Raw genomic sequence first — 21145 nt, forward strand, 5'->3', positions numbered from 1 at the left:
AATCATGATTATCCCATAACGCTGCATACGACCCACGTGAACAACGGGTTTTCTTTTTTGATCTTCTATCTCATGAAACAAATAATTACTTCATTACATGAACCATACAACTCCCTCTTTTATTTTCTGTTCTTCTGGTAAAAGTGGATGAGACCGGTAGTAGAAGAGTCGTGACCCTGGACATCGTTTTCGCTACCCAACTGCTTCAAGATAGCCTTGGCCAAGACCTTGCCGAGTTCGACACCCATCTGGTCGTAAGAGTTGATACCCCAGATAGCACCCTGAACGTGGATCTTGTGCTCATAGAGGGCGATGAGGGCACCAAGAGTACCGGGGGTGAGCTTTTGGAACATGATAGAGTTGGTGGGCTTGTTGCCTTCAAAGATCTTGGACTTGACGAGGGCAGAGTTCTTGGATTGCTCGGGGCCGAGCTCCTTGATGACTTCCTCCTCAGTCTTGCCAAAGGCAAGAGCTCTTTGTAAGAAAAGGGTTATTAGACTAGTTGGCAAAACATAAGGCAATAAAATGACTTACTCGGGCTGAGCAAAGAAGTTGGAGAGGAGGATTTCGTGGTGCTTGCCGCCAGAGATGGGATTAAGAGTCTCAACAGGGGCGAGGAAGTCACTGGAAATACCATCAGTTCACGACGCAATAATCTATGGACGAGACGACTTACCAAGGGATGAGCTTGGTACCCTGGTGGATCAACTGGTAGAAAGCGTGCTGACCGTTGGTACCGCTCTGACCCCAGATAATAGGTCCAGTCTCGTAGTCGACTCGGGAGCCGTCCTTGGTAACGCTCTTACCGTTGGACTCCATGTCACCCTGTTGGAAGTAGTCGGCAAACTTCTTGAGATACTGGTCGTAAGGCAAGAGGGCTTGAGTTTGGGCACCTAATTAAGACTGTTTAGCGTGATTCGTGAAATAAAGAATGACGTAAGGGGCTAACCGTAAAAGTCGTTGTACCAGATACCAACCAAAGCAAGGATGACGGGCAAATTATCCTCGAGCTTGGCGGTCTTGAAGTGCTTGTCCATCTCGTGGGCACCATTGAGCAACTCCTGGAAGTTGTCAAAGCCGATAGACAAGCAGATGGAGAGACCGATCGCGGACCAAAGAGAGTATCGGCCACCAACCCAGTCCCAGAACTGGAACATGTTGGATTCGGCAATACCAAACTCCGTCACACCCTTGGTGTTGGTGGAAAGGGCAACGAAGTGTTTGGCAACGTGGGCTTTCTACGTATGGGAAAAGTGTACGTCAGTGCGGGAGACTTTTGGTGGTGTGTGGGTATGATTGTGTAATCAGAATCGTAAAAGTAGTACGTACCTCCTTGGCCTGCTCAAGGAACCATTCCTTGGCACTCTCGGCGTTGGTAATGGTCTCCTGGGTGGTAAAGGTCTTGGAAGCGACAATGAACAAGGTGGTCTCACGGTTGCAAGCCTTGAGGACCTCGGCCATGTCAGTACCGTCAATGTTGGAGACAAAGTGGGTCTTCAAGTCCCTCTTGCTGTAGTGCTTGAGGGCCTCGCAGACCATAACAGGACCAAGGTCGGAACCACCAATACCAATGTTCACGATGGTGTCAATGGCCTTGCCAGTGTAACCCTTCCAGGCGCCAGAGCGGACAGAGTCGGAGAACTCCTTCATGTGGGCGAGGACGGCGTGGACCTCGTCAACACCGGCCTCAGAGATCTTGAAGCCGCCCTTGTCAGCAGGGGGGTTTCGGAGAGCGATGTGCAAGACGGAACGGTCCTCAGAGGTGTTGATGTGCTTGCCAGCAAACATCTCGTCACGGAAAGTCTCGACCTTGGCCTCACGGGCGAGGTCAAAGAGGGTGGAGAGGACCTCGTCATCGACAAGGTTCTTGGAGTAGTCGAGAAGGAGAGAGACGTTGGGAGAAGAAGAAGAAAAAGTCTTTGAGAGGTTGGAGAAACGCTTGGGGTCAGCTTTGAAAAGGTCCTTCAAGACGAGCTTGTCGGCCTTGGAGCCGTGGAGAGACTGGAGCTTCTTCCAGGCCTGGTATTCTGCTGGACGTGAGCATTGTGTGCGGGCGCGGAGCTGCGTACGCACGAGTAGCTGGCTTGCCGTCCATTGTTGTAGTAGTACGAGAAGTTGGGAGAGAAGAAGAGTTGGAATAGAAGACGGAAGAAAAGACAGCGTAAATAAGTAACGGATGACGGAACGCCCAGAGCCGTGGCATCGCTGTCCGGCCCGTTCTCCGGTGTGGCGGTCATAAACGGCAATCGGTGTTGTGTGGTGTCCCGATCTCCCACGTGGCCGCCATGTGGGATGCACGTGGATATCAGGTGGCCAGCGCAAAGATTGAACCACAACTGCTCACCACAATATTCACCATAATTACTGACCATAACAACTTACCTTCAATACTAATCTGCAGCCGCACTGGCACAACGTGGGCACAACCCTCTCCATGTTCTCCTCCTCCCAGCCAACACAATCCTTGTCGAGACATTCGCAGCCGTCCGCAAACAACGACATCTCTATGGACGCCGAAAGGCAAGGCCAGACGCCTGTACAGACTCTTTACCTGAAACCAGAAGCCTATCCTCGAGGCGGCAAGGAAAAGTGGAAGGCCACAGGACGTACAATCAGCGCTGCAGCCGGACCAGTTGGCGGTGAATTAGCAGTATGGGTCACTAAAAGGGTAAGGTCACTTGCACCATTCACCGAGCTAATCCTGCTATAGCCTTCAGACGACCCAAATAAGCCTGCAAAGCTCACCAATGCCGACCCAACAGTCTCAGACGAAGCCATCATCTTTGCGTCTATCAACTCTTTACCACAGCCTCTAATCCAACTATATACCGAGTCACATCTGTTGTTCACCTCACTTCAACAAATCGTCGCCGATTCCGGTCGACGGCGGCTGTCGTCTGTCGGGTTCGGTGTCAATGGAGGTGCAGAGTCATGGGATACAAAAGGGAACTTTGGAGTGGAGGGATTGTTGGGTCCGCCTGATGCAGAGACGGTCATCAATATGAGGAGGCTGGCTGATTTCTATGTCGACCAATTGGGAGACCTCAAGGCATTGCCTGATATTGATGTAAGTTCTCTACCGCTGTATTCATATGGACATAGCTTACAATGAATTAGGCCGGGCTGAGAGATCGGTTTATCGATGCTTACAACATTTTCAACATTGCCGAAATCCTCTATCTTCCCATAGACGGCAAGGGCGAAGGTCTTGTGGGTGAAGAACTCCTCGACTGGGTCAACGAAATCGACGTCGCACCTGACAACCAACTCGGTAACGAAATCATGTCCACCTTGCATTCATGGGACCATCCTTCGTTTTGGCCGTATATCTCCCGCTCTATCCTCCGTGGCTTCCACCTCCCCGCTGCTTCTTTCCTCCGATCACTTTCTTCCCACCCCTACGCGCCCATCTCCAAGCTCGCCGTGTTGTTGGCTCAACATCTCACCATCCTTCCTCGGTCATCGGAGACTAAATGGAGAATCGATATGGATTTCCTACAAGCACATAAACAGTGGCTCGCCAAGTTCAAGTCTGAACTTGCGACTCAATTAGGCGGAAAAGGGGAGGGCAAATGGTTTGAAGGTGAATGGGTTAATTGGGAGGGAGATTTCAGATGTGTGGTAGAGCTGATGGAGGGAAAGATGGAGAGGGTCTTGGAAGAAGCAGGTGATTGGAGAGAAGCCTTGGGTGCTTGGGGTATCCTTGTTGATGTTGACATGCGAAGGGACCACTTGCCGTAAGTTTTTTATTTTTTTCTTTTTACCTCTTATTATACCGTTCATGGTTGTTTATCGAAACCCCCTAGCGAGGTCATGTCTATCATTACAGAGAGGATTCCTGTGGACAAATCCCTCCCTGACCACGTCGTTCAATCCGCCCTTTGCTCCGCAGATATCATCAAAGCTCTCATGAGCTGCTACTCTCTCGATACATGGCTCTCCGCCCATCTCGCTGATCTGTTAGATAAACTGTCGCTCATCCCGGACGACGAAGAGCACTTTGAAATTTCCTTGCGAGACTTCTTTTTGCTAGAGTATGCGCAAGTGTTGCAAGATAATCCGAATTACAAGGCGTTCTGGAGGGTGATTTGTGATTACTTGGGATATGCAGGTGAAGAAGGAAGGGGAAGGTTGAAGGAGCATTTGAAAAGGTTGGATATTCCTCTTGACAGGGATGTAAAAGGAAAATCCAAGGAATCGCCTGACTCCACCAATGACGAACAACAAGGTCTCGACGCTTCAATGGACATTGAGAACCCAACCGAGTCCCAAGGGGAAGCGATCAAACTCCTCGATGAAGTCCGTTCCGCCTGTGTCGATTTCCGTCTCGATGACGTATGGCAAGAAATCAGTCAAGTGCTGGCTACGCGGCTGATTAGCGCCGGGCAATATGGTATGGCGGCGACGTTGGCTTTGATGGCTAGGGATGGATTCGCATTGTCCAAGATCGCGGACAAGGTCTTGGAGTCTTTCATCACCCATGGTGAGTAATAAAAGTTTGATGCTTGAAAGCAGACATAAGTGCTGATAGTGAACCAGGTCAAGACGAGTACCTGGCCCTTGTTGATACCCTCCCTCCTACACTACTCGCCGAAGCACCCACCGCCCTCTTACATCTCCAACAATCCACTTCCAACCCCACCGAATTTCCTTCTCATTCTGCTGTGAGCGTGTTTGCATCGAGAATCACATTTCTATCCGAATTCAGAGATTACCTCTTGTTTTTGAGCCAGGATGCGAGAGATCGAGCTGCGGAGAAGGTGATCAGTCTTTTGACAAGTGGGATTGCACCCGTGGGTTTCTGGGCGGTTTTGTTGGTGGAAAGTATTGCGTTGCTGGAAGGTACGTTTTTTCATTCATGTGCTGATTGGAAGAGCAAAGAATTGATATTGATGATGTGTAGATTCTGAGATATTATTCTCTTCCAACGAAACGTTTGAGCTCCTGCGCGTACTTGAAGAAGTATACGCAAATGCCGCTTTTGCAGAGGAAGAGTACCTCGGTCAACTCGTTCAGTACCTCCAGCGGACGCTCAATACACCGGCAGCAGAGGAAGAAGGGCACATTATTAAGAAGAACGAGAAAAAGGTAACGGTGAAGGATGCGAAAAGAAGGATGGAAGAAGTGAGATTGGCGATAAGTAGAAATTTGGCGAGAGCGATGGTCGCCGGATTCGACAGTCCCTTTTAGGGGGTTCTAGGCAAACTGTGTAAAAATCATTTTGTCTATGCATACACCGTTTGAAATGGAAATAAAGACTACTGTACAAATACCATTAATTGCTCTCATAATATTTCGTGAACCACATGAATAATTATCATAAAAGATTCTTTATCCTTCACACATACTTTCGCGCGCCCAGGCGCTCAGTCCAAATTCAAACAAACGTTTCAAAAAGCAACCTGACTAGCTTGTGCACTCCTGGGCTGATTTGCTTTTCCCACAGCGCCCCCATTCACATACGGCACCGGCATCTGTATACTTGGCAATGCCATTTGCGCAGACCCATTCGCAGATCGATTCCTACCAAAGGGAGCATGACCAAGTCTACTGGGCAAATGTAGATCCCTCAAGCCACTGGCATTTGTGGTCACACCAGTCGAGGAAGAAATGTGATGGAAATGCTCGAAAGACGTGGTGGATGAGGAAGGAGTGTAAAGCGGAGTCGATACGTGGGATGGACCGGCTGAGGAAGGGGGCTGAAGGTGAGATAGATCGTCGGTGCTTGATTCGGGTCCGTGGTGGCTAGAGCTATAACCTGTGCCTATTCCTGTAGCGGAGCCCACGCGCGAGATTGGCATCACGGACCTCCCCGAAGACACGGGTGCTGTCGGCGCTGGAGTCCCTTGTCCAGGCCGCAATGAGCTAACTTGGATTAAGATTGCACATTCTCTCGTCGCCTGCGTCAACTTGCCCACCGCCTGTCGGACACTTATTGGGAACGGATGTGTCCCCGACATAGCTTTGACAAGCTCAGACACCTTGACGACAATCTTTATGAAGGATTGGGCATCGTCTGGAAGCGTAGTATGGCTATAAGCAAGGGGGTCCGCACGAAGACGTAGGAGAGATTCGCGCAAAGCGGCAGTAATTTGTTCGGCGACAGATAGGTTATGTACGAGTTCAGCATGGTATTTAGGCGAGATGGTGGATGGACGACGACTGTGGGCACCAAGAGGCGTAAAGAACGGTAGAGCCATACGGGCCGAATCGAGATGACCCTGGCTCTGACTTGACACGCTGCTGACTGAAGAGTTGTTCCTATGTGTCGACCTGCTGATTTGAGGTGACAACGCTCCAATTTCTTCAGACAACTTGAGCCAACATGCAAACGCCGCTTCTGTGGCCGTCTCGATCACATCCAACAAATCTTCGTCAAAGAGAGTTGCAGCCGCCGATGCTGGTGCGCGGACATCGACCGACAGCTGCCGAGAAGGGTGATGAGGCAAGCTAGGAGGGAGACAAAGGGCATGACTGGAGCCAGAAGATGAAGTCGGTCTATGACGTTGTTGAGAAGTCCGACCAGACACAGACTGCGGCGACACAGGGCCCAACATGTGCCTCATACTGCTGTACTCTTCCTCATCCTCTTCATCTTCCTCGTCGGGCGTCGGTAAATGAATCGTCCCCGATTCCCCTCTCCTATGTCCCTCGTCTTCCCTAACACCAATAGACATGCCTTTTGCCAAAGGCGAGCCCATCATCATACCTCTTTCCACATCTAAACTGCTATACGATCCCGCGTGTCTCCTTTCTGTTCCAACACCATGACCTCGCACGCCTGCCCGCCTCTCCGCATGAGCCGTAGGTGAACCATCAATTTCGGCTTGTTGTTGTTGTTGTTGACGCTCCAGGTTGAGGGGAGACGATTCCAGAGTTGACGATTGAGGTGAATGGGATTCCCGTCTTTCAATGATGGGTGAAATGGGGGTACGTCCAGTGAATGACCCGCTTGGCACAATCTTCTGTCCGCCCATTCCGCCTACCACACCAGGCGCATCAATGAGCAATAACATCTTTACCTCGGGTAACAGCCCCGTCATGGCCTTCCACGAGCTCGCCACCTCTGCCATAGCCCCATAGACATGCACCATCAACGTTCGAGTATATCTCACGTCATTCCCTCGCATAGCGGGAACCTGCATCTTGAGCACAGCCGCCACTTTACCAAAGACGGCAACGCTTTCTTTCGTAGCGTCAAAGAGGTTTTGTATAGCTTGCGTTGGGGGAGTACCCCGGCGGGACATGGAGTCGAATCGATCGAGTGCATTGATTAGCTTGTTTATGTACATCCCAGCAGGTTCCATCACCCGTCCAAACACGCTTGAAACCCGTTCGTTGACAGCAAAAACGAGATATTGCCTCAGCGAACTGTGCAGTTGTGAAAGCGCAAACAGTATACCTCGGATGGAGTCGATGAACTTGAGAAGGAAAGGCGGGATAGCTTTAGATATGGAGGACGCCGGCAGGGTAGAAAGACGGCGAAAATAAGAGTTGCGAGATTCGTCGAGGATACTGTCATGAGAAACGTTCCGATCTGCCATGTCGTGGCTCGTCATTTCTCCCATTTTGCGAGGCAGCAAATCCACAGATGTCTTCCGTCCCATCACCCTACTAGCTCGTTTCGGTCGTAAAGCACTAGCCAAACGTGGAGGTGATCGTACCCCAATTTCCCGTGGATCGATATCTGGCGCCGCCACCATGGTGACCACTTCTTCGTCTGCATCGCCTCTGCGTTCGCGGATAATCTTTGCGTGGCTTTGACGCAAGTCTGGTAATGATTTCTTTGCTGTCAACTGCCCAGAGTTGCGTTGTGCAGGAGTATAGCTCGCGCCGCGAGTATGTCCCTGGACGGGTTGGGAAGCGAGATGAGGAAAGTTGGTAGAGGGATTACGCGAGTGCGAGTGGAAGGACGCATCTGTGGATGCAGAGGGAGGGGAGGTGAAGGAAGAAACGGATGCGTCGCGACTGTGGTTTGCAGGAGAGAAATGACTGGGAGAGGACGAGCGTAACAGAGAGTCTTCAGAAAAAGTTGTCGAGATGTTTCGCTGGGCGAACACTAAATCAGGGGTATCTCCGTAAAGTGGCTGTGTGCGACGGATGGTTGCTTGAGAAGAAGGAGCGACCGTGGAAGAGCTTTCTGATACTTCAGGCCATTCTGTCGCTCCGGGATTTTCAATGGACGTTGCGCTCGACGGTTCCTCCCTGCAGTTATGTTTAGTATGCTAACCTGCTTCGAAAATTGATTTTCAACTCACTCTGAAGCCAGGTACGCTTCCTCTTCGCCTCTGCGAGGCGCGTTCTCGGAACCAGGTGTTTGCTGGGCCATCCAGACCTTCATACTCTCAATCCAAGGCCGCAGATCCTCCTCCTTTGCCTTTTTCTTGCCTCCAGGGGTACTGCTCGTCTTGGACTTGGTTGGGACAGATTCAATCAAGGGACCAAGCACATGGGCAGGCTAGTTGCGCATGTCAGTGGGGGTATATAACAGTTTTCAAACAGGATGAGATGACATACAGGCCAGTCTACAGGGTTCTGGTCCACTTTGAACACCTTCAACACCCCGAACTCGACAAGATAATTAGGGAGTGTGTGGATCTTGTTACTTGTCAACGAAAGGACTTTGAGCTTGACCAAGTGTCCGGGCTGTTCGGGAAGCGAGGACAGTTCGTTTTTTGAGAAATCGAGGATTTCCAAAGCGGGCATTTGCGTGATCTGCAGACGGTCAGTATACATATGATAGACATGGAGGAAAACATACTGCATGAGGAAACCGAGTAAACTTGTTTCCCTTGAGATTGAGGTACCGTAATCTGCTCAGCTTGGAGAATGAGTCTACCATAGAGTCGTCCCTCAGAAAGTTGTAAGACAGAGCCAGCCTACAGGTCGTAAGTCAGCGCACGTTTCTATTCATGAAGACCGGACACACCGCCATACACCCTTTTGACCTTTGCCAACGCCGCTTCTGAACATTTCAACCGCCTCTTCTCCTATCCGATCTATATCCTTTCTACTCAGATCTAATGTATCTCCGTCATCGTCTGATTTCTCTAGCGCCTGCTTGATCATCCTCAGAGTCCTCTCTTCCTCGTTAAACACCAAGGTCGAGGCCGACGCTGAGCTTCCGACACCAGCTTGACCCGACCCGTCTATACCGGGCGCAGGTGCAAGCGCCACGCCTCCAGAATCTGGCGGAGAGGTATTTGCGCGTAGACGGCTCGCGGATTTCGGCGGAGGCGGAGGCGGCGATGCGCTTCGCAGGTTTCTTACTGCCATGGCGACATCGTGCTTGTCACTGGCACTCACAGGGAAGGAAGGCAGGGAATCGACGTCGATGCGCAAGCCGGGACGAGCGGGCGTGGGCGTGGGCGTGGTTGACGTGGACTCGCACAGTGGCAAGACGGACTGGCTGGCTGGGATGGAAGGCGAGGGGGCGCGAGACATGCTGCCTGAGCGGTCTGCTATGTGTATGGCGTGTGGGACGACTGCCGCTGGCCTGCTCTCGTGTCCCTGTGTCTGCTATGTCTATACTCTTCTTCTCTTCTCGGCGCGCTGTTTCCTTCCTCGCAGCTTTGCCAGATGCATACAGTCCCTCCCAGCTCATCCCTAAACTATAAAGAGTCCAGAACACACAACCCTTATATCTAATTACGTAACGCAGATACCATCGGTCAGACGGTCACCGTGGAGAAGATCCTGTGCGAATAGCACTGCCGGCCGAGCCGGTAATGTCATGCAAGAACAGAGGATCTGTTATCATGCAGCCCTTCTGATGCAGCTCTGGTTTTTTCCCGACTTTTAAATGCCACGCTCAAGCTGGCGGTCACCGTGTGAACGTCTCAGCTCATGACTTTCTTTCTGGGCCGAACGCCAACGGTGCTCGAAACCTGCAAGCTAACGGCACAAGATCGTGGGAAAAGGAGCCGCTCAGTCCTCTTCTCTGTTTTGACGGCTCCCGTGGGATGGATCCCGTATGAGAAGGTATGAGATATGCCGACGGAATCTCGTATCGTCGTGATCCAGATACATGCCTACATGATTCTATATGTTGATATATGTGCGCGCACTATGAGTTACCAGCAGTGGTGGGGTCGTTGGGGTTCACAGGGCTGACTCCGGCGGAATTGGCTTCTCGCTCAATCTGTTCTGGTCTTTTCACAACCGGTTAGCTCCTCCCTTTGCGGAGACACAAAACCACAACGTACGATTTCCACACATCCTTGGTCGCGTGCATGAGCTCGTACAGCTGCCCCACCTGCTCTGTCGAGAGCTTTTCAAAAGCACCCGTATCCAGCTTTTTCCCTCTCCATTCGACAGCTTGACCCTGCTTCCTGCCATCTGGTCGGATGAGCGAGCTCTCAATCTCATCGAGGTACATTTTCCATTGAGAGAGGAAGCCAATAATATGCAATGGGTTATCAGTGGTCCGCGTCAGTCGAAACTCGGACTTGACATAAGAGTCGCCCATATAGCGCATATCAACTGGTAAGAGACGATGAGCTCGAAGAAGACGGCGGTAGAGGGGGATAGGGGGGATGAGCTGGACAGACGCCTGCGACACTGAGAGCGGGAGTGGTCCAGAGGCGTTGGCGAGGCGGAGGAGTGTGGGTCTCATGCTGGTGAATGGTGTGGATCAGGGTGGTTATGATAGGTGGAGTGCCGAAAGAGGCTTTCTTTATACGGAGAGTCGGAGTCGGGATAAAGTGGTGACATCAACAGTTGTTTACCTCTCGGCCGAATGCAATTTGTTCGCCCGAAGAGGTGTTGAGTCGTGGGCCATGGGCTGCAGATAATGCAGAGCACAAAATTCAGACACTTGTATTTATCTTCTTGTCAGTTCTTGTAAACATCCACAACTGCCCTCTCTTTCCCCGTCTCGTTACTTTGTGTCTCTCTCCCAAAAATGGTAAGCACACGTCCATTCCATTCCCCCGCATCCCACCGGCTTTCTTCGGCTCTCAAGTCACCGCAACCTTGACGGGACCAGCCACCCCGTGTTCGCACCACTCTTTCTTCGACCGGTTACGGCCGGCACGCCCCTTTGCTATGCTTTCCACACGCATGCTCTCCACCTCAAATATCCTCTCTGCCAATCAACTGATATTATATATAACGCGTCATGTTCCCACAGCTCGCTCGAAGCACCACTGCCTTTACGCGCTCATCTCTTCTCCGATCAACTAGACCTTTAGCATTCGCAATGGCTTCACGCAACTATGCTTCCACCCCTGCCGGCATCGACAGGATCAAGGTCAAGAACCCCGTGGTTGAGATTGACGGTGATGAGATGACAAGGATCATCTGGAAGAAGATCAGGGAGGAGGTGTGTATATCTCTGCCTTTTTTTACATGACGATACACGGGCTGACCAGGTGGCAGCTTATCTTGCCCTACGTTGACGTTGACCTCAAGTACTACGACTTGGGAATGGAGAGCCGAGATGCTGTATGTTTTGTTTTATTTTTTTGGCGTACATACCCCCTTCCTATGCCTCTCTGATATGTGGCATAGACCAACGACCAAATCACTATCGACTCTGCCGAAGCTATCAAAAAGTACTCTGTCGGTGTCAAGTGCGCTACCATCACCCCTGACGAGGCTCGAGTCAAGGAATTCAAATTGAAGGAAATGTGGCGAAGCCCCAACGGAACTGTGAGTCCAATCCCTGAACATCTTTTTTTTTTTCCTTCTTGTTTTCGTTCTGACGCCTCTGGTAAGATCCGAAACATCCTCGGAGGAACCGTCTTCCGAGAGCCCATCATTCTCGACAAGATCCCCAAGCCCGTCCCCGGATGGACCAAGCCCATCTGTATCGGTCGACATGCTTTCGGTGACCAATACCGATCCACCGACTTTATCGCCCCCGGACCCGGAAAGCTCACCCTCACTTACACCCCCGCTGAAGGAGGTGCCCCCACCGAGCTCAACGTCTACGACTTCAAGGGCAAGGGTGTCGCCTTGGCCATGTATAACACCGACGAAAGCATTTACGGTTTCGCCCACGCGAGCTTCAAGATGGCTTTAAGCAAGAAGATGCCCTTGTTCATGTCTACCAAGAAGTAAGTTTGGATACGTGGACTTGTCACGACTCCTTTATTAACGAAAATGCGCAGCACCATCTTGAAGAAGTACGATGGCCGATTCAAGGACATTTTCCAAGAGGTCTACGAATCTACGTACAAGGCCGAGTTTGAGAAGCTCGGTGTCTATTATGAGCATCGCCTCATCGACGACATGGTTGCTCAGGCCATCAAGTCTTCTGGTGGTTTCGTTTGGGCGTGCAAGAACTACGACGGTGATGTCATGGTATGTCCCTTTTTCCAATCCCTTTTTTTCTTTTCTTTTTTTTGGAATCACGTCTGATAAAGATACAGAGCGACATTCTCGCCCAGGGTTTCGGTTCTCTCGGTATGATGACTTCCGAGCTCATCACCCCAGACGGCAAGACCATGGAATCTGAAGCTGCCCACGGTACCGTCACCCGACACTACCGACAATACCAAGCCGGTCACGAAACCTCTACCAACCCTGTTGCCTCCATCTTTGCCTGGACCCGAGGGCTTGCCTTCCGAGCCAAGTTGGACGAGACCCCCGCGCTCGAGGCGTTCGCCAAGGACTTGGAAGCTGCCTGTGTTGAAGTCATCGACAAGGACGGTATCATGACCAAGGATTTGGCTTTGGCGATGAAGGGTAAGGACATGACTAGGGATGACTGGGTCACCACCGACGTCTACATGAAGAAGGTCAACGAGAGGTTGGTCGAAAAGCTCAAGGCGAGGAGCGCGTAAGAAGCCAAAACATGGAAAAAAAAAGGGCAAAAAAGTTGTAGAGATCATTCAACGTTCATAGTAGAAAGGGATTGCAGACTTATTCAACAGGGTCACAGGATGCATATTTATATTTATATGGCTAGGACCATCTATGTTGTGAACATGAGAACCTTTTCCGTTTTGTCCTCGTTTCTTTTTATGGCCTCGACGACCTCCACTTTTCATACGTTACGTAACCCAAAGATTTCTTCATTTTGCCTTGCGTTGCAGTTTTGGCCAAAAGCTTGTTATGGACTATAACTTATACTTCAACATCCGTCCATCGGCCAGGTATTCACCAAAAAAAATGGCTTTGATATCTTCCCCGACATCCCTTACAACATTCTCTCAGCCCCATGCTTCAAGCTCTAAAAACCCTCATGTTAGGTTAAACCCTGTCGTCGGGGACAAGAAGTCCGCGGTCGTTGCTGTCCAAGGTGATGGTGTTTGGACGTATGATGTGGGTCCAAGTCGTGTTTCCAATATTTCAAGGGATGATTGCTGACATTTTAAATATATAGCTGACGACTCTTCGAGCAACTACGTCCTTTACTGTCCCTCCCTCGACTGTTTTTACCAGCTCACCCGTCAGTTTTTGGACTACCAAGACTGTTTCGGCTCCTCAAGCGAATGATCAAGGCGGGGAAGATGAAGGGATGGATGTTGATCAATACGAAGGATTGGATGGACCCAAGGAGACACAGATAGAAATCAAAGAGAGAGTCACTGCCGTTGGTGCCGGTAAAGAAGTGTGGTTATGGAAAGGGGAAGAGGGAGAAAAGGAGGTTATCCGGGTATGTTTCCCTAAGCATGCCAGTTGGGAGATTTGCTAATTGATTTTTTTATGCAGATAAAGAGCCAAATAAGTGCCATACATCATCTTCCGTCCCCAGCGACTCCCCTGTTGCTCATCTCTTCCTCCTCCCAATTCTATCTTCTCGACTCTAAATTACAATCCCATTCTATCTCCACCGCCTCTTTAAAATCATCTGAGCTGCTTGCTTCCCGAGTCATCCTCCAAGAAACCAAACAATCTGTTAGGGTTATCGTTGTGGACAGAACAGGACGGATCGAAGTGACCAAGATTTGGATCGAGGATAGGCGGCTGGAGAGGATATTAGAAGGGAAGGTTGGTAACGGCAAGTTGGTGGCTGGGGATGTCAGCGATGACGGCGTCATTACTGTGCTCGGTACGTCGTTTATAAACAATATCAAGGCTTCATTTACTGACTGTCAACATTTCAAGATGAACAACATAATCTCTACACCACCTCTGCTCGAACTCTCTCAACACCCTCTTCCCCTGTTCGTCTCCTTCACCCTTCCTCCGCGCCTCTTCTTCTCTCTCTCCCTTCACCTACCCTTCCCCTCGTCCTTCTTCCCACTCCCCATCCATCCCCTTCCCTTCTTCTCGCCATTCCTGCTTCCAACTTGCCCACAATCCTCACCACTACCCCGCTTTCTTCATTCACCTCTTCTGGCACAATTTCTGCTCTATCTATCCTTTCCGTTCGCTCTGGGGTGTACACAATCGGTGTCGTCCTCTCTCATAAACACAGTGAAGGAGAAGGGTCTAGCGGTAGGAGTGTGCTTTACACATGTGAAGTAGCTTTACCTGAACGTGGCGTCGGGATGGGATCGCTTCTTGGCAGTAAGGCAAGGACAGGAGAGTATCTGGAGGTTGAGGGAACGGAGAAGAAGCAAGGAAAGACGGAATTGGAGAAGAAGCAAGACAAGGTCCTTGAAGGACTGGAAAAGGCTTTGAAGAGCAAGGACGTGACTGGAGCTCAGAAAACTTGGAGAGACTGGGTTGCTAAGGAATCTGATACCGCAGAAGGCGTCTTCAGTGACAGATTCGTCAGGAAAGTGGTCCGCGCCGTGTTTGGGGCGGCGCTAAACGAAGACAGCAAGCCAAAAGGTGTCTATGCCGGTGAAATTTTGAAGGACCTTGTAAGCAGAAGGGTTGTGAGTGATGGCATGTGGAAGGAAGGTGTCGTCGTGGACGGGTTATTACCGCTTGGCGATTGGGTAAATTGAATGTCACTCCTTGTTATGTCTGTTTACTAACGATTATGACAGGAAAATATTACGCTTGCCCTCCAAAATATCCCCACTATCCCGTCATCAACGATCATTATACTTCTCCAAAAATCTGCTCAATCATCAAACGCTTCATCTGTCCCCTCTCTGACCGCTCTTCTTCAGATAATTCTGGCTCTTCCCCCTCCTGGTCCTTCCTACCGATTGGACTTGTATAAGACTCTCTCAGTGGAAGATGCTGCCGCCATGTTAAAGGTCCTCGTTCAGTGGATGGAAGACTACGTTGAGACTTTGTCCGAGGGATTAAAAGGCTGGGATGAGTCTGTGTCCCAGGAGAAAGAAGACAATCTTCCATCTCTACAATCTCTTGTCACGCATACCTCTCTTATTTTAGACGCTCACCTTCCTTCCTTCATTTCACACTCCGCTTCCCACGATATTCTTTCCAGGGCACAAGCGTCACTGGAGCCGCTTTTAGCCGTTCAAAACGAATACCGTCAGCTGAGGGGCCCTGTGGAGGCATTGTTAACTCTTGCGAGGAGGGAAGCGAAGAAAGCAGAAGAGAGAGCAGCGAAGAAGGGTGGGAAAAAGAAGGGAAAGAAGGACGAGAACGGGAGGTTGCCAGAAGAAGTCGTCGGCAAGTGGAAGGTGGAGGATCTTGCGTTTTAGGTTGGTGTCATCGGGTTATTTACATGCATTATTATGGAAGGCATCATTTTAGTTCTCGGCAGATGGGACTTTTATGTTCCTGAGACTGGCCAGGGTCAGTATGTACTTCACGGGTTAGTAGGAGGGTGGGAGGTGTTTTCGTTCAAATAATTCATCTGCGGACTAAAAAGTTAACCACGCCACGCGAAACCTGTAGTAATTATTAAGCAGAAAAATGATGATGATTCAGCTGAATAATCAGTTATTGAATGAGCGATCCATGATTGATGTAGCTCACCCGCGTCGGCCATTCGCACTTTGTCATCTTTCACATGTTCACAAGCCTTCCGTCGGGAAAACAAGAAGCTGCGAATAAATATGAGCAAGCACGAAATAAGCCATATGCTATCGCGACAACAAAGATGACTCATGCAAGCACGCATTTCGTCGCAAGTAGCCGTTGATTATCAACAACTCCTGTTTAGGTCGTGCCAGGTCTGTCGACCCGAGGTCTATTTATACAAGACAACAGCTTTCGACTACTGTAACTCGTCCACCCACAGTTCTCAAAATCAAGCAAATCAAGCAATACTACTTGGTCTTTAACAAAACACACCAACAGTTAACACTATGTCTCCCACTGTCGCTCTTCTTGGTCACAACGGTACCGTTGGCGACAACCTCTTGCCCTACCTCGTTGAAGCTCACAAGAAAGGCTCCATCAAGCTTGTGATTTTGCACCGACCTAGCACCGAACTCTCAAAGATCCCTTCTGATGTCGGTATTGAGAAGAGGATTGTTGAGCTCGAGGACGGAAAGATTGATTCCATCAAGGCCGCGGTCAAGGACTTGGAGGTCGTCATGTAAGTAATTTGATGTCAAATTGTACATTACTGACTGGCCACAATTACTTGCAGTTCGGCCATTGCAGCACCTAGTGCCCCTAGCCAAATCTACCTCGCTGAAGCTCTTGCGAGTTCTACTGCCCTTAAGACTTTTATCCCATCCGACTTCGGTTGTGTCTGGACCGAGGAAGAAATCAGCATCCCTGGTCTTTCATTCCTCAAGATTAAGGAGGACGTTGCTCACAGGATCAAGCAGCTCAAGGTTCCCGTTACTGAGATCAAAGTCGGGTTGTTCGACCAGTTCTTCTTTGGATATAAGTGAGTGTATATTGCCATCCTCAAACATCTCAACTGACCCTTGAACAGGGCTGCGGGAACCGATGTGAAAGGTAACCAGGTCCAATACTACCACGATTCTCTCAAGAACCGATTGCCCATCACGTGAGTTGCGCACTTTTTCGCAAAGTACGAGAGCAGCTACTGACGGCTTACGTTAGTTCCCTATCTTATCTTGGCTATTCCGTCGCTCAGATCGTCTCTGATCCTTCCCTCCTCGCTAAGCTCCCCAACAGCACTCTAAACGTCTTTAACTTTGCACCTACCGGTCAAGAAATTGTCGACATTCTTACACAGCTCCATGGTCAACCCACCAAGACTGTCCAAGTTAGCGAGAAGACCGTTGCCGAACAATTAGAGGGACCCATCGCTATCGGTGCCGCTATCACCAAGAAATGGGGTGACAATAACTTTGGTAACGTTCCCAAGACTGAGATTAGTGGCTGGGCTGGTAAGAGCTTTGCCGAGACAGTCAAGGAGTGGGTCAACAAGGCGTAGACTTGCTAGCTTCTTAATAGAGTAGATGACTCTCGTATCTAAATGATAAAAAGATGGGTCGAAATGTCAGTAGGCTCTGAGATGCATATTAAGTTGCACTCTTCTTACTACAACAATCTCTACACCCTACGCAGCCTACGATTATTACCTTCGGACCGTCATAATTTCGTCTTAACTCTAATCTAAATTTATTAATGCTGGGAAATCATTCAACGATGGTGTTAGAGCATTCAAGAGCTGAGCAGTTCTCTTGCATATATTTTGTTCCAGCAACGAGACCTTTGTCTCCTTTGTTGGCATACAGACGGTTAGTCAATGGGCCGTCGCATGAACCAAGCCCCCTGAGACTCAGGAACATCCCCACCTCAGTACGCGTCAACCGCGATTTCTTCGCGTCGACGAACCATTGCTCAGTTATCGATACATCTTCACTGACTTTGTCTTCAATTTTGATTTGCCCAATTTGATCGTTTTTTCTTGTCTGCGACACCCGGAACCGCCCTCATCCTTCCCCGACCTTCTCATCACAGCGAGATCAATCTTGTCATCTTTCTTGCAATACCTAGCTCTGGTACGGCATGCCTTCTCGGAAAAAATGCGGCAATCCGCTATTCCTCCAGTGGATGGAAGGTGAGCACCTACTCTTCTATGAAGCTACAATAGACCAGAGCTGACTGTCTTTAGAGATCCGTGATGCTGCGCGTGAAAAAGGATCTAAATCTGCTGAAACTTATTCCAAAGCCTGTCGCTCTCTTGAATTTTGCCCTGTTACCTATGATCGGCCTCGTGATCTTGCCATCTTGGCGCACATCGGAGAAAAGACAATAGCGCAGCTAGAAAATAGGTGGATAGAATACCGGAAGAGCCATGGTTTGGATGTACCAGCAGAGCCAGAGAGTGAGTGTCTGTTCAAGTCGTCGGTTAAACCATTTGGGTATTCATGCGTCTTAGAACTTTCTACAGCAGAGCCTAAAACAAAAGACAAAGGCAAGGGTTGTGCAGCCCCAGATGTTGATGGTCCAATGTCTGGCACCTCCCAAGAGACCACAAAGAAAACTCGCAAAACCACCGCAAAGGCATACATTCCTACTCAAGGCTCTGGCGCTTACGCTATTCTGTTGGCTCTCATCCTTGCGATTGACAGGCCCGAAGTCACAACTCAGGTCTTCTTGACAAAGTCTGAGATTATTCGTACCGCCCAAGAATATTGTGACACGTCGTTCGAACATTCAGAGAAGGGAACATACTTTACTGCTTGGAGTGGAATGAAAACGTTAGTGAACAAAGGCTACGTCTATGTAACGGGAAATCCTCATAAACATTGCTTGACGGAGGAGGGATAGTGAGTATTTTGTTCGTACTGATAAGATCACGTAATTGATGCTTTATAGCGATGTGGCACTGGCCATCCGGAATCTGAGGCCAGAGTTTTCCCACATGAAGAAGCATCCATTTTCGCATGCCCCTGCTCCTGGGACGTCAAACAGAGTGACAGAACTCCCTAGAAATCGCGCAATAACGGCGTTAGATCTATATAACGGGCCTTCTATTGTTCCTTCTACCCTCTCGACAGAATACGTCCCGCCCGCCAATGCTCATTCTTCGCCAGCTTCCCGACTCGCATCTTTTGACGCTGTGGCATCCAAACTGACTGCAGGGGAAAGATTTAATTTTTGGTACATCACGCCTTCTGGTTCACGAACCCCTCTCATGACATCTGCCCATCTTCGCCTTGACCCCGAGCAATTCGTCAACCTTCGTCGTATCGAGTTCAAGTACTCGCAGCGCAACCACCCATTTGCTGCGCAGTTGCGATTGATGGACGCTCCTACTACTGCAAAATTGAGGGACAAAAGTGGTGTGCCTACATTGTATGCATATCTCATCGAAGCAGATGCTCCACCCAAGTGTAGCATGTTTGATACGGAAAGCAGTCAAAGCAGGGCAAAAGCGAGCGGGAAAGACAATGCCAGCAATGCAGGCAGCAGTCCGCTGGGCAGCAGCCCAGCTCCCATCTCAAGATCAAGAAGTGGTTTGGGAGGGAGAAATGACTCTTGTGCTAGCCTTTCCGATGGCGGGTCTCGATTGTCCGCATCGGCAGGCAAACCGACCGACCCGTTCTATTTCGATGTTCGCACTTTGGCCCTTCAAAAGAATCCCTCTATGCCTTCGAATAGTGCTTCGACTTCCCAGTCTGTGAGCAGATCGACTTCTTCATCACGTCCTCTTTCCAATTCGGGACCATCCCCCTATCAGAATCCGTACGATGCCATACTGGGTCAAAATCCTTCTAGCCCTCCAGTATCGACATTGTCGCGGACCATTACCGCGCCCGCAAGCACATCATCCCAACCACGAACATCCTCTCTTTCCACCCTAAACATTGGCTCAAGTTCCACTGTACCTAGTATTTCCAATCGCTCATATTCTTCTGCCGCGGTTTTACCGTCTCGTCCAGTCGTTCCAAGGATGGGACCGCGTCTTTCTAACCATGTACCCAGTCCAATCCCGGCACCCGAGCGTTTTGATGATACTATCATCCCACCGCCAGATTTGCATTCCAAATCACTTCCTCCATTTACCATTTCTAATGCCATCGTTTTCCCGCCAGGCTCATATGATATTATCCTTATCATTGATACTCGTGAAGTCGAGTCCTCGAAAACGAAAAATAGGGACAAAATCGCGGAGACATTGGAGGCAAAAGGTATCAGAGTTGAGACCAGAGCTTTGCGATTGGGCGACATGTGTTGGGTTGCCAGGAGGAAAGATGGGCTGGGTGGCGAAGAAGACGAATGTGTGTTAGATTATGTGGTAGAAAGGAAGAGATTGGATGATTTGGTCAACTCCATCAAAGATGGGAGATATACTGAGCAGTGTGTAAGTGCGTCACTCTCAAAGTAATGACGTGCTGACTGTGCCCAGTTCCGACTGTCGAACGCATGTCTGAGCAACGTCTATTACATCGTTGAAGACTGGCAAGTGAGCGAAAGAATGGAACAGAGCGGTCTTGCCATCATGACCGTCAAGTCTCAAGTTCAGGTCCATAATCGGTTCTTCCTCAAGGAGACACATACTCTGAACGAAACTATTGACTTTCTCGCAACCATGACCAGAGTCATTATCTCTTCCCATCGCACCAAAGCGTTACACGTTATCCCTACTCATTTCCTTTCTCGACCTTCGTTCAAACCCCTTCAGGATCATCTGCAGCTCAAACATCCAAATATCAAGTTCCACACGTCCTTCATCGCTTATCAAGAACTAAATGACAAATCGGCGAGTCAGACGTTGAAGGAAAAGTTTGCAAAGATGATGATGTGTGTAAAAGGCATGAGCGCCGAGAAAGTATCTGCATTGCTTGATGAATGGGAAACGCCGCGGGTCATGTGGGAGGATATGAAGGAAAGAGATCGACAGCCGGATGATTCGGAACCTCCGGGACAACCTAGAGGTAAGAAGAGGAAGGGCGGGAAGGGTTCTTTTTTTGCAGAAAGAGTGCAGGGGGAGGCGAGGCGAAAGATTGGTGATGCTTTGAGTGAAAGTGTGAGTTTCATGTGGAAGATTGCGGATCTTGGCCTTTGGCTGACAGCCGCTCAGCTTTGGACTGCCTTGATGGGATAGGATAGGTACATCGCTACAGTTTGTTGTCATTGAAGCAGGGGAGTGAGACAAAGCGGGGCGGTCGGAAGAGAAGCACTGTTGGTCCCAAAGGGAGAAAGCTCACCACTTTCTAGTAGTATCCAACGGAGGGCTAATTGAGGAAACAGCATAATAGTCAAACTGGCAATTTAATCCACACTTGTTGTCATCTGTATATACTTTTTGGGTATTCATGTATCTATACGCATCTCCTTCGGCTTTTTTGTAGTGGATAAAGGGTTGGGCCATTAGCAGAACGGAAACCAACTACAAACCCAGACTTGCTGAGATTAGAAACAAACAGTCTGTTTCCGGGCCGAAAGTGAC

General features: G+C 49.7%; 8 protein-coding genes across 9 annotated transcripts; 5 read left to right on the forward strand and 3 right to left on the reverse strand.

Moving 5' to 3' along the window:
- Window positions 1-6: 6 nt before the first annotated feature.
- On the reverse strand, window positions 7-2124 carry CNB04050 (glucose-6-phosphate isomerase, putative). The gene is made up of 6 exons (XM_569228.1): window positions 2074-2124; window positions 1330-2027; window positions 950-1238; window positions 677-893; window positions 535-624; window positions 7-474 (listed from the first exon to the last, which is right to left on the reverse strand). Exons 1-6 carry the CDS (start codon window positions 2093-2095, stop codon window positions 120-122), a joined length of 1671 nt encoding a protein of 556 aa, XP_569228.1. The 5' UTR covers window positions 2096-2124; the 3' UTR covers window positions 7-119.
- Window positions 2125-2378: 254 nt separating this feature from the next.
- On the forward strand, window positions 2379-6124 carry CNB04060 (conserved hypothetical protein). The gene is made up of 7 exons (XM_024656591.1): window positions 2379-2668; window positions 2711-3067; window positions 3118-3737; window positions 3807-4483; window positions 4540-4842; window positions 4904-5705; window positions 5881-6124. The coding sequence occupies exons 1-6, from the start codon at window positions 2435-2437 to the stop codon at window positions 5188-5190; spliced, it is 2478 nt and encodes an 825-aa protein (XP_024512294.1). The 5' UTR covers window positions 2379-2434; the 3' UTR covers window positions 5191-5705; window positions 5881-6124.
- CNB04070 (conserved hypothetical protein) lies at window positions 5230-9560 on the reverse strand. Its single transcript, XM_569231.1, has 5 exons — window positions 8930-9560; window positions 8762-8879; window positions 8518-8715; window positions 8259-8458; window positions 5230-8205 (listed from the first exon to the last, which is right to left on the reverse strand). Exons 1-5 carry the CDS (start codon window positions 9442-9444, stop codon window positions 5391-5393), a joined length of 3846 nt encoding a protein of 1281 aa, XP_569231.1. The 5' UTR covers window positions 9445-9560; the 3' UTR covers window positions 5230-5390.
- A 78-nt stretch (window positions 9561-9638) lies between these two features.
- On the reverse strand, window positions 9639-10652 carry CNB04080 (carbon utilization by utilization of organic compounds-related protein, putative). The gene is made up of 2 exons (XM_569232.2): window positions 10206-10652; window positions 9639-10151 (listed from the first exon to the last, which is right to left on the reverse strand). The coding sequence occupies exons 1-2, from the start codon at window positions 10613-10615 to the stop codon at window positions 10067-10069; spliced, it is 495 nt and encodes a 164-aa protein (XP_569232.1). The 5' UTR covers window positions 10616-10652; the 3' UTR covers window positions 9639-10066.
- Window positions 10653-10830: 178 nt separating this feature from the next.
- Window positions 10831-12908, forward strand: CNB04090 (isocitrate dehydrogenase (NADP+), putative). 2 transcript variants are annotated; one of them, XM_569233.2, is made up of 7 exons: window positions 10831-10906; window positions 11132-11323; window positions 11380-11445; window positions 11512-11652; window positions 11719-12059; window positions 12114-12306; window positions 12375-12908. In XM_569233.2, exons 1-7 carry the CDS (start codon window positions 10904-10906, stop codon window positions 12786-12788), a joined length of 1350 nt encoding a protein of 449 aa, XP_569233.1. In that variant the 5' UTR covers window positions 10831-10903; the 3' UTR covers window positions 12789-12908. The 2 variants fall into 2 exon arrangements, with proteins under 2 accessions (XP_569233.1, XP_569234.1); XM_569234.1 differs by lacking the exon at window positions 10831-10906 and having other exon boundaries at window positions 11098-11323.
- Window positions 12909-13087: 179 nt separating this feature from the next.
- Window positions 13088-15557, forward strand: CNB04100 (hypothetical protein). The gene is made up of 5 exons (XM_569235.2): window positions 13088-13269; window positions 13331-13603; window positions 13660-13999; window positions 14056-14837; window positions 14889-15557. Exons 1-5 carry the CDS (start codon window positions 13117-13119, stop codon window positions 15516-15518), a joined length of 2178 nt encoding a protein of 725 aa, XP_569235.1. The 5' UTR covers window positions 13088-13116; the 3' UTR covers window positions 15519-15557.
- Window positions 15558-15823: 266 nt separating this feature from the next.
- CNB04110 (CIP1 protein, putative) lies at window positions 15824-17261 on the forward strand. Its single transcript, XM_569236.2, has 4 exons — window positions 15824-16360; window positions 16415-16660; window positions 16709-16783; window positions 16840-17261. The coding sequence occupies exons 1-4, from the start codon at window positions 16128-16130 to the stop codon at window positions 17174-17176; spliced, it is 891 nt and encodes a 296-aa protein (XP_569236.1). The 5' UTR covers window positions 15824-16127; the 3' UTR covers window positions 17177-17261.
- Window positions 17262-17608: 347 nt separating this feature from the next.
- Window positions 17609-21026, forward strand: CNB04120 (endonuclease, putative). The gene is made up of 6 exons (XM_024656592.1): window positions 17609-17806; window positions 17861-18073; window positions 18128-18518; window positions 18568-20056; window positions 20102-20722; window positions 20777-21026. Exons 1-6 carry the CDS (start codon window positions 17755-17757, stop codon window positions 20798-20800), a joined length of 2790 nt encoding a protein of 929 aa, XP_024512295.1. The 5' UTR covers window positions 17609-17754; the 3' UTR covers window positions 20801-21026.
- Window positions 21027-21145: the final 119 nt, after the last annotated feature.

Source organism: Cryptococcus neoformans (assembly GCF_000091045.1).
Source record: "Cryptococcus neoformans var. neoformans JEC21 chromosome 2 sequence".
NCBI classification, from domain to species: domain Eukaryota; kingdom Fungi; phylum Basidiomycota; class Tremellomycetes; order Tremellales; family Cryptococcaceae; genus Cryptococcus; species Cryptococcus deneoformans.